We start from the raw sequence: 12,284 nt of genomic DNA, 5'->3' as shown, positions 1-12,284 counted from the left end.
AAACAACAAGCACTTTTACACGGTAGAGGAAAACTAACAAAACCAGCTGCAAATAGCATCACGGCCATATCACTCTGGCAGCTGTGATGGTGACTATCACCTTTGCAATAAATTATGGAAAACGACCCTCAAAGCCCCAGACACGCAGGAAAAAAAGCCATGTTCATGGTATGGATAAGTTTGCAAGGAAAAGGCCTCACCCAGTCTTCAGTGAGAATAGGGCATCATCCACTCCCCTCTGGTTGAACTTCACCATGTAGCTATGCATTTCAGGGTAGTTGTTGCGAATGTTCCTCTCTGTGCTGCCATTGGGAACCGTCCCAAAGCGGAAAGGGGGTGAGAAGTCATTAGGTTTCTGGAACTGGAAAGGCAGAGAAAGAAAAATCTTCAGAATCTTTCAGCAATAAGCAGCAGTTTGCATCAAAATATCCACTTTGTTCAGAGAAAGGACATTTGTTGTAACATCTAAGTTAGAGCCAATCTTATTTTAAGGTCGAGTGGATTTAAAAAATAAAAAAGAAATTAAATATTTCCCTGCTTCCAAAACACAACAGTATCTGGCTGCTGCCTAAGAAACAGGAGAGAGGCCAAACTCATCTATTTACTCTTTCCAGTCTGAAAGAAGTGCAAATGATAACCAACCATGATAAAGGGAAAAAAAAGTAGATTTTTTAAAAACCCTCATTTAAAAAGATAGCCTAGTACACGGGTTAAGAACACAGGTAAGAGAGGATTATCTGAAAATACAACATATAATTTTTATCCTGACTGTATCACCTGATTTCTAAAACAGTACATTTTTCAAATTCTGCGCTTCCCAGGGCAGTGAGTACTGAAATAATGATGCAAAAAGTCTCTTCTTGCAACATTTCCACATCCAGTTTGGCAAACTAAGAGTTTTCTTTCTGCTTTTGGGCATGTCTCCTGACTCAACAACCCACTTCTGCTGAAAGTATGTATGTCCACCACAAATAATCACTGATACTGAGACAGGAACGATGCAAGTAAACCTCCAAACCTCTTAATGCTTCCAGGAAATACACTCATTGTAAAACTCCCCCATGACAGCAAGACAATGAGACTTTATATGCCAATTGCCTAGCACATGTCACAATCAATGCCCACTGGAGTTTTATGAGCAGTAAAATTTACCACTGACTATTATCAACTCCTTAAAATCCAAAATCTGTATAACAGGAAGAAGAGGAAGAAGCACAGAAATTTGCAAGCAAGGAACCTAATAAAAAGTCATAAAGAAAAAAGAAATCATGTATTGATCAGTTGGGTCAACAGAAAATTCTGTCTGGTACTGCAGAAATACAGTTTGCGTGGCCCACCTTTTTAGTGCCATTGTTTGATCAACCAGTGTTAAGTTCAATTCTTGGTCTAATGACCAAGCCTGACCAGATTTTTTTCAGATAACAAAACAGGCTGGTGTGTGAGTCCGTGTGTGCGTACCACTGCCCTGTAAGGCATGGAATATGTCAGGTACAGGATGTGTGTGCAAAGCTGTCCTCTTTACCGTACAGAATACATTGTATGCATTGGCTGTGATAGCAGAACTTTCCTTTTAGGTTGCAACCAGGCAGCATTTGTATTTGTCTGCACCTGCCTTGCCATTCCCCTTACCGGCAGAAATACATCACACCTACATATATACGATACATGTATGTATGTATCAATCCCCTCTGCTTGTGTAACTGCCCACAGACTGACTCAAACCTGGGACTTCTGTAGCTTAGTGCAGGAGCCTCTACAGTTTGAGCTAAAAGCCAGCTGACTCACAACTAAAGCTGTGGCGGAGATTCGTTTTTATTCCCTACCAGTGGTATAGGTGTTGCTACCTGAAACAGTGAACCCCACCGTGGCTAAGCTAGGGAATCTTCTGTGCAAGAGAGAATGATAATGCATTCACCGTAGCTCCTCAATGAACAGGAAGTACCAGCTTTGGTTCCTAAACACAGGCTGACACTTCGAAAAAATGCATCTTAGAACCCAGAGTCCCTCTCAAAGGGAGCAGACACACTCAAAATGACCACAAACTGTAATACAAGCAAACCTTGATAGGAGAAAAGTCACTGCACCATGTTCAAGTTACCATTAATCATCCTCATTTCAGTTATGGTGGTGACCCAGCGTTAGCCAAGCACTGTACAAACACTGAGTAGCTGACGGTCCCTGTCCCAAAAAACTTAACATTTAAATGGACAAAATGGGCATTGTATAGAACAAGGTGGGAAATAATTTTGATTGGGTGGGGCACTCCAAGAATTTGGTTAAGTGATCAAGGCCCACACTCTTCATGATATTAATGGAGGACATGCAAGGTTTCGGATGGAGGCTGGGAGCAGAAAGGAACTTCGGGTAAGGAACTGGGGTGCAGGATGGGGCACAGGGGTTTGGGTTGTGACTAGGGCAGGAGGGGGCTGCGACATGGGGCAGGGAATTGGGTTGCAGGATCTGGGAGGGGTATGGGTGCAGGAAGAGGGTTATGTGAGGTATGGGTGGAGGAGGAGGGGACAGAGGATTAAGGTTGGGGCGGAGTAGGGGAGGGTCTGGAGTGCCAGAGGCAGGATCTGTTTGGGAGACTTACCTGGGCGACAGCCAGCCAGCAGTCCAGCTAATTTCACAGGCAGGCTGTCTGCCTGCCCAGTCATGGCAGGGGCCATATGCTTCTGTGAATAGCTATGAGCCTGGGAGCCGGAGAAGGGGTGCTTGAAACAGGAAGCTCCCATTGGCCAGAAACCAGCCAATGACATTGTGATGCTTCTCCCCTCTTGCGCACAGCTATGGAAAAGAATCAGGGTCCTGCAGCTGGTTTTCTGACTGGTGTGCAGGGTGGTGGGGGCAGGCAGGGAGCCTGTCTAAGATTCCCACTATGTCCATGGGCCGGATCTAGTGCTTGGTGGGCCATATCTGGCCCATGGGCCATATTTTGCCTGGCCTTGGTGGAGGGAAGAAACGATCTATCACACAAGCAGAGAGAACAATATCTTGGCAGCTAGTATGTTCGGGCCATCATTTATTTTTGTGGGGTGGAGTTAGTCAAGGGAGGAGCAGCTAAATGAAAAGTGAAGTGGGGAGAGGGATGCTCAAAGGAATGGGCTGAGAAGAGGACAGGCAAGGGAGAAGAAGGGCAGGTATGCACTGAAGAGGCCAGGAAGAAAAGAGATGGGGTTGGTGCACACAGCCAATCCGCACAGGGAAGAGAAAGTCCAGTCAGCAAGTTCTCCCCATGAGTGAAAAATCCCTTTTTAGGCAGCTTCTTGGGTTGCTCCTGCTCCTGGCTGGAGTCACTGATTGGTTCTTTCCTGCAGTTTTTCCACAAGACCACATAGCAGGACAGAAGAGACTTACCACCTGGGTCTTAGTGCCCCCATAGCATGTGTATGTGGGGGTCTTCCTTGTATAGTTTTGGGCCCCTGGGCAGAAGAGTGCTGGGGAAGGAGTAGCCCTGGCCTGGCAGTGCCCCCTTTTACCCATTTCCCAAAGTGCCACACACCTTGCCTGCCCTGTTTCTGCAACTGCTACCACCTGCTGAAGTTAAAAGGAATAGAGTCACATTGCCTTACCATATAGAGTGGTGTCAAACACAACCATGGTCCCTGAACCCCCTCGTGCCCTCCTCTGCCCCCCCAGCAGACCTTCTTCTCAGTCTGCTAAGTCAAACCTGCTCCTAGTGAAGGACACTATCATTCCCTACAAATGGAATATATTGGCCTGAGAAACCATCACTGGTAAGAATGGCTGCTCTGAAATCGACACCCATGGTACCGTCACAACTATGCCTTTAAAAAAACCCACTCTCTTTGTTCAAGGGAAGGCAGCTAGGCAGATGCAACTTCGACCCACTCCTGCCCACTCAGCATCACCATGCACACTGCAGCCCTGCAAAGAGTGTGATTAGAAATCATATGCAAGGTTCCAGATGACACTCAGACCCAGCAACCTTGGCTGTAAAGCTTGGCAGGAAGACACATAAATATTCATCCCCGGACTCCTGGCTTTGTTGTCGTAACATCGACAAGAACTGATGCCCAACTGCCACTCAGCAGCGCCTGGCCCCCATGAGTCTATGAAGAGGCTGGGGAAAGGAGAAGATTTCTCTCCCTCAGAGACTGGATCATACACTTTTAATTTTCAGGGGAAGCAACCTGAGAGAATCCAGTGTCTGCCCTTTTCACTAGGAACCAGAAAACATCCTGGCTCACTAGGGGTGCATAATGGCCACCGTGTTGTGAGTTTTAAAGAGCCAGGACCAGCAGGACAAGCTGAGCTTTTCTGCTTGCGTTTATTGCCCCCCAATGCAATAATTAGTAGCCGAGATGAATGGCCATTTACTCCCCCAGAAAATGCCAGCAGTGCACATTGGGAGCAGGGAGTCTGTGGGAGAGGAATGGACCTCCTCCTGGCTCACCACATAGGCTGAATGGGGGATCCAGTCAATTAGCTTTTACTGGGAGAGCCAAAGGAGGCAGGTGGGATTGCCAGCTGCTGCTGCAGTTCTTGGGAGGGTGGGTGGGGGGGTATGTTTCCTGGCTGCCACTGAAGGAACCAAAGTGGGGGAGTGGCCTCCCTTCCCTGTTCCCCAGAAGATGACAGCTCTGGGAGGGCAAAGCAGATGTGAGGACTCTCTAGAAGACAATAAAGGACAGACGCTGGCTGAGACCTGCTGGGGGAGCATTATATGGAGAAGGTCACTGGGAGAGGGCACTTATTATGTATAGGTTCAGAAATTAAATGTGGATGCTTATGTAAAGGATCTGTGTCTAATTCCCACATCTCTAAGCTGCTCCCTCACCAAGCGTTTTAAACACCCCTTCTAGAAATAACCAGTGGCACAGCTACTCAGCCCGCAGGCAAGCAAGGCTCACCAGATGCATCCATATGTGGGCTACAGATTGAGAGAAACTCCTCTTCTTACAGGGAAGGGGGTGAGGGACAGACAAGCAACAACACAAATGGAGGAACAATCTCCATGTGCGGTGAGTTAGAGGGGAGTGGACAAAGGGAATGCCCATATGTACTCTGTGGGGCTGAGGGGACCTGTCCCAGCCTATCAGGATAGAATAACGTCTGAGTGCTTATCCTCAAAAGTGCTTTGGTGTGGTTCTGGCTGTATCTGGGTATGTATTCCAGTGGCTATGTATGTTAATAGCTGCACCTCATTCAGATTCCAACTTCTCCTGCTGACAGAGAGAAATAGTACATCAAAACCTAGCAGTGACTTCTGGAAGGCACCCCCTCAAGGACTGAGATCTTACCAGTGCTGAAGCGGTTTAAACAAGTACTATGCCCAGGGCTGCCAGCCAATCAAAGTTTCACTTCCTGCTTCCCCCCCTCCCCACTCCTTCATGAGAGCTTTCAGCAGCAGTGGACTAAGCAACTTGTCTGGCAATGGGATCTTATTAGCAATTTGGAGCCATGCCGCATAGAAGGCTAGGCTGCACTGTTGTCAGCTGTTTGGAGAGCAGTCTGCATAATGAAACAGGTGACAGTCTTCCTCCCATTCAGACAGCTGGGACTGGCAAGGATAAGTGGGAAAGACATAATTAACTGGAGATTTTTAAAAAAGAAATATACAGTCCATCACCAAATGGTTCCCAGAGAAAAATGCATCTGCACATGGTTCTGTATATGTTACAGGCATTGTCTGTGCCAGAAAGGCTCTCTAATTAGAGCTATACAGTACTGGCTGGCTAACAGCCCTAATGAAGACGCAGCTTAAACCAGAAAAGACTTCTATTGCTGGGACAGCTTAAATGTGTTCCCTGAATTGAATAATCTATGCCAGCAAAAAAGACTTTTTCTGCTGCTGTAAGTGAATCTATTTTAGTGCTTTTGCCGGCATAACTATGTCAGTCAGAGGTGGCAAAAAAAAAATCAACACCCACAACCAACGTGGCTGTGCCAAGGAAACACTGAAGTGTACTCTGGGCCAAAGTGTGCCCAATGTTGTGTGATGTGTGTGGAGATGTGTTATGACATGTGTGAGTGAGAATGAGACAAGTCACACGTGTATGGGTGACGCAGAATGAAAAACAGTGTGAGATGATGGGTGTGTACCGTATGTGGTGTCTATATGTATGAATCTGTGCTAGAGAGAGATTTCATTTTCTATGTGTTTCCTGAGATCATTCAAATTCATTAAGACATGCTGGAGTGTCTGCAAGCATCCAGCCATGTCTCTCAGTGAATCAGAAGCTGCTGTGTGGCTTTCCCTCAGGATTGATCTTATCATAGTAATGAGATATGAAAAAGACCTACTTGGTTATCTAGTCCAGGGGTGTGCAAAGTGGGAGGGTGGGCCCCGGGGGGGGGAGCATGAACTTTCCTAAGGGGGGGCACAGCATGATTGGCTGCTGCTTCTCAGGCTTATCCATATAATTAAAAATGTTGAAATACGTCACTATTTTAATGTGTTGAATAGTAACAGAGAGGGAGCCGTGCTAGTCTATATACTATCAAAACAAAAAGCAGTCAAGTAGCACTTTAAAGACTAGCAAAATAATTTATTACATGAGCTTTCGTGGGACAGACAGTGGGTCTGTCCCACGAAAGCTCACCTAATAAATTATTTTGCTAGTCTTTAAAGTGCTACTTGACTGCTTTTTGTTTTGATATTTTAATGTGTGTGTATTTACATTTATATACCAATTAATAAAGTTTTACATTCTACAGACTTATTTTCTTACATGTGCCAAAAAAGGTTGGTTTTTTTCATATGAACATAACCAAAATTTCCATTGGTCTGGATTACATTAGACAGGTTGGGGGGCAGGGGCTGCTAATTGCAGGGATGAAAAGTGGGGCCCAATTGACAAAGTTTGCTTACCTCTTATCTAGTCCATCTGCTGGCCTGTGCAAAGTTGTTCCTTCAAGCACATTTTTTAGTGCTTTGTCCAGTCTAGATCTACTTGTCTCACATGACAGGACTTTCACCACTTTCCTGGGGGAATGGTTTCACAGCTCAGCAGAGCTCAGTTTTAGGAAACTGTTCCTAATAGTCAGCCTATATGTTTTACCCCTGAATTTCATCCCATTAATTCTGTGTATCTCACATTTACCAGAGTCGGTACGTGGCCTATGTTTGGTTGAGTCATTAAATTTCCACACTGTCTGCACCTGGGACCTATCTGACTGTGACCTCAGAACTTTACAAAGACATCATATTAAAAAGTAAACATGGCAAAATGAAAGGGTGCACAGCTCTTTCTATTGAGATATAGGCTTATAATCATCCAGATCACTTTGCTACTGGACAGTACCCCTCTGCCTCCTCCTTCATTCTTGTCTTTTTTACATTCAGAGCAGAGACTGTGCCTTGATCTGTAATTGGAATGTGCCTGATAACATTTTTAGCGTGACTGGAATACATATATTCGTTACTATCGGAGTCTGTGGCTGTATTCATTCCCTTCTAAGAGCTTGCCTGCACAAATCTTGTACCACCCTAGGGGGATACAGTTATATTGGTATAAAAGTGCCTTCCACCTGCACAGCTGATTTCCATGACAGGATTCAAACCTAGAACTCCAGTGGTGAAACTCGAGTCCCTTGACTTCTCTCTTCACTCACAATGAAAAAATACACTGCCTTGGTGCTCAATGACAGCATGAGGGGTCAATGTCAATGTCAAATCTAATGTACAGCATTGGGAGGTCCTGATAATGCATTCAGTTCCCTCAGGCCTTGCGCTTGTGCTTGCTCACATTCACAAATGCCCTGTGGTGTTCCAAATTCCCTGGCCTTCTTGCGCTCAGTGCCTTGTTCGGTGTACAGCTTAGATGCGTCCCGGGGGGGTATTGGTATTAATGCTGCTGACTGTGCTGCTGACTGTAACAACATTTGCTAAGAATTAGATTAAACTCCCCCAGAAAGTTGCTGGGATGGGAGGGAGGGCTCCACTTAGCAAATGTGCAAGATGCTAGAATGCCAGCAGGTGAAATAGTGACACCACTGGGTCAGGCAAAGAAAAGGAGTGAGCTGGGAACAATTCAGAGGTGAAAAAAAAATAAGGAAGTTCAAAAATAGCAAGTTTAAAAATAGTTGTCCTTGTAAAATGGCTGAGATGAAAGCAGTGATCCGATTGGTGGAAGCAGTTTTCGTCACATGTAATTATTGCCAAAGAAATGCTCACAGTGGGACTATACAGTCTCTTCACTGACTGGATTTCTATGCATGTCAGGGCTGAACCGTCTCTGTATTAAATGGATCACTATCAGCTTACTTCAGAGCTGTATAGCCTCTTCTCTGCCCAGACTGCAACTCAGGGCTACTTATCAACCATATCCCCCTGCACTCTCTGGGGCTATGTCGCTCCTCCATTGACTCAATCACTACACATACATCATGGCTCTGCAGCCTCTTCATGACCAGGCCTTAGCACACACACTCGCCACCAGAACGCTGTTATACATCAGGACTAGATCACTGGGTATACAATCCCTGCTGCCTCCTCACCACAGAGCTATCGTGTGTCACCAGTGCACGCCCATCGGGCCACGCACCTCACCTCCGTCAGGTCTCTAGATGTACCTCAAGCCTCTTCACCAAAAGAAATCCATGCTCACCCTGCGATCACTTAGCCTGTCAGTCAAGCAGAATGCTAAGGCCCGTTTGCACACTAACACATGATATATTAGCGTAAACTTTGGGCTTCTCCACATTTAAAATGCTACAGTGGCTTAGCTGTGCTGTTGCAGCACTTCAGTGTAGACACTACTGACGCGGATGAGAGGGACACTCTTGTCAGGTAGTAGCAGGGTCAAGAGAAAAATTCTTCCATCAATCTAGTGCTATCTCTACACAGAGGCTTTTATCAGCTTTGATGCTGGCTCAGGGATGTGGATGTTTCACACCCCTGAGAGATATTATTATGCTGAATTAATTTACTGGTGGAGACCAGGCTACAAGTGTTACAATTCAGTGGGTTACCAGATATGCGTTAAAAGTGGGCACCTGTAGTTAGCTTTTATTTGTGACTGTGCTTGCATAGCGAGTGTGGGACGGTCTTGCGATGGGGCACCACTTACAACATGAAATCCTACCATATATTCTGTATTATGAAGTCAATCGTCCCTTTAAATACAATGGGGGATAAACCACGTAATAAACTCCCAGGCAAACAGTGAGAAGGAAATAAAGTGAGATTCCACTTGGACAAAGGCACACTAATATGTTAGGGGAAGCATAATCAGAAGCATAGATATTCAATCGGAGGGAGAAGCCTGGGATTCAATAAGAGTGAAAAAGATCAAGGGGTGGCAGTGAACAGCACGGTACACAGGCGCTGGAAATCAATCTGACTGCAAAGAACAGAGCGAGTCAAGACATATTAAATGTTCTCACAAAATAAGGAGACACATATTTCTGCACAATTTTTTGTAAACAATTCCCATTTCTGACCAGCTCTTCTAAAGAAGGCAAGTGAAGTTCAGGGATTTATATTCAGAGTTACGCTATCATGGAACGGAGCACAAGTAGTGGCAAACCTGCCAGTGCTGAAAGCTAATCTGCAGGTGAGCCTGGAGTACTGGCCACCGAGTTGAAAGTTGGGCCACTGAGGTGAAAATCTGGCCCCACTGAAATCAATGGTAAAACTCCTATTGACTTCAGTGGAACCAGGATTTTACCCTGTGTAATTGTAAACTCTAGAATTCTCTTCAGAGTACATTTTAAAACTACCTTTACTTATACTGCACTATCATCCAAAGGTCCCGATAGGGATCAGGGCTTCACTTCTCCAGGCTTTGTACACATACATTGGAAAACAGAGTCTCTGCCCCCATGCAGCTTGCAATCTACCGTACTGAAAAAATAAATGTTGCATCAAGTTGTGCCTGTTAACAAAGCAATGCAAAGATCCCTTTTCACCTAACCCACAGCCTCTCTTTCTCCTATCATGAAGCTTCAGAGTTAAAAGCCCATTGAGATGCATAGAGCAGTTCACAGCTTGTAGACCATAAACTCTCCTATAGCAGAGCCATTGTCTTTTATTAGACTGCAAAGTGTCACCCATAGTTATAGTACTACATAAGTAATCAATAAAAACAACCTTTGCGTCTTCCTTCGTTGGCTCACACAGAAGTAGGAAACAAAACAAATCTTTGTTCCTTTTCGTTACAATTCTCAAGTGGTTGGCGTTTCCCAGACTGCCAGCCAAACGAACATGAAAGTGGTCAGATATAGCTGCAGTCCCCTAAAGGTTAACAGGGAGTGAAGATTACAAGAAAAAAAAAGGACCAGTAAATAGATAGTGATGCCAGTGCAGTGCCAGTGCAGTAAGAGTAGATTATAGATTGACAGATTCCTAGGTCAGATAGAACCCCTGTGATCATCAGGGATGTCCCTGGGCACAGGCCCTGGGAAACCCCACCCGAGTGCTCCAAATGTGGGGTTCAGGGCTACCTCCCAAACATCCTGCCCCCACCCAGCTTCTGCACCACCCTGCCTGCTCCCACCCACTCCTTCCTCCAAGCCCTTCCTCTGCTTTACTCTGCCCTGCCCCTTACCACCGCCCTCTCCCTCAGGCAATGCCAGCTGGGACATTACCAAGGGGGGCCTGGAGTGGGGCAGCAGCAGTGATTGGTCCCACCCTCCCCGCTTCACTCACTGTGGCAGTGGGAGCTGAGCACAGCAGACTGGGAGAGGGCAGTGGGGCAGAATGAAGCAGTCTGCCGGATGCTCCAGCTCCCACTGCTCTGGTACAGGGATGACCACTGCTTCTGCCCTGTGCCATGCCACTCCCCTCCCCGCCAGGTCATCCCCCAGACTGTGCTGGGACCCATCCATTGGATGATTTAAGGCAGCTGCCGTGGGGGATCCCAAAGCGCAGGGTCTGGAGGGGGCGGGGGGCTGCTCCAAACCTCCTATGGACAGGACAACTCTGGTGATTACCTAGTCTGCCATTCTACATAACACAGAGGAAGATAGGGATTGGGTCAATCCCCTCATATTGCCATGAGTGCAGCAAAGATCCCAGAATTGCATCTCCCTTCGCTAGAAAGGGATGCATCAAACCCAGAGCCTTACTCAGCACGTTTGTCTCTTATCTGCTTAAATTCCTACCGTTAATTCTGAAGAGCCCCATTACAAGTTTTTACTGCCATTAATCCCTGCAGAGCCCTGGAAGAGAGAGGATCTTGTGACTCAAAGCTAAAGCACATCATAGCCTCACCGGCATCCTAAAGCACTCTTGTTGAGTCGAGGTTTAAAAAAGGAGAGATATGAAAGAAGAGAGAGAGGTGGGAGAAACAGTATGTTTTAAACCCTGATGATTTTAAACAGCCATATCGTCAAACCTACAGAACCAATTTTCTTCAAGCACAGTGTCTTGTTCTGAGGATCTCACTGAATTTTGAAAGCCAAGCCTGGTCTGAAGATGGTACAATTTGTGCTTAACCCACTGCATGCATAAGGGTGAATAAATTCCCATTGGCCATATATTAGTAACTGACCATTTATAATGATGCACAGAGGGATCATCATACTGCACAGAAGTCAGGAAATTCAGCCTTAAATGTGAACTTCAACTAAATCTTTCATATGTTCAGTTCACAGACATATCCTGTATTATGCAATGATAGAAAGTTCTGCAGATGTACATCTAACGTAAACTAGAAAGGTAACTTTTTTCACAGAAAACAGTGCACAAGTCAACCAGTATATGAGAAACAGTTTCACTAGAGAGACAGAGGAGAAAGAAGTACAATCCTATTTCATTATAAACACCTTTTTTCCAAATAGCATGTGACTGTGAGGGTTGGGTCACTGAGATCCCCTGGAGACTATCACTTGCTGGGCTAATCATACCACAAAGCCTGCCTACCTGCCCTGTGGGGTGCCCCACCACACTGTCCTACTGAACCCACAGCAGAGCAACACAGACGCTGAGAGTAACTCAGCTCAGAAAAGAACAAGAAGTCCTGTGGCACCTTATAGACTAACAGATATTTTGGAGCATAAGCTTTCATGGGCAAAGATTCCCTTCATCAGATGCATGAGCTGGGGGGGGAGGTTTAGAGGGGTATTTAAAGAGTGGGGTCCCAGAAAAAGGGAGGGCCAGAGCTGACAAGATCTATGCAGCAAAGTGAAAATGGCCCATTATCAGTAGTATGTATCAAAAGAGACAAAAACAAGTCAGATCAGACAGGGGAATGTGGCCCATTGTCAGAGTTTAATGGGGCAGAGAAGCTGCTTTTGTAATGGGCCAGCCACTCCCAGTCTCTGTTTAATCCTTGGTTGATGGAGTCAAATTTGCAAATAAATTGCAGCTCAGAGAT

The 12,284-nt window shown here is 45.8% G+C and overlaps 1 protein-coding gene across 1 annotated transcript in view; it reads right to left on the bottom strand.

The window, feature by feature from the left end:
* Window positions 1–12,284, bottom strand: part of GRIN2B (glutamate ionotropic receptor NMDA type subunit 2B) — a 259,391-nt gene that overhangs the window by 14,519 nt on the left and 232,588 nt on the right. The window contains exon 9 of the mRNA XM_074983934.1: window positions 201–361. Coding sequence (XP_074840035.1) covers window positions 201–361 — 161 coding nt within the window. The remainder of the gene's footprint in view (window positions 1–200; window positions 362–12,284) is intronic.

The sequence above is a fragment of the Carettochelys insculpta genome, chromosome 1 (genome assembly GCF_033958435.1).
Source record: "Carettochelys insculpta isolate YL-2023 chromosome 1, ASM3395843v1, whole genome shotgun sequence".
Classification (NCBI taxonomy): domain Eukaryota; kingdom Metazoa; phylum Chordata; order Testudines; family Carettochelyidae; genus Carettochelys; species Carettochelys insculpta.
Note: the sequence above shows the minus strand (reverse complement) of the source record. Positions and strands in the feature narration are given on the sequence as shown.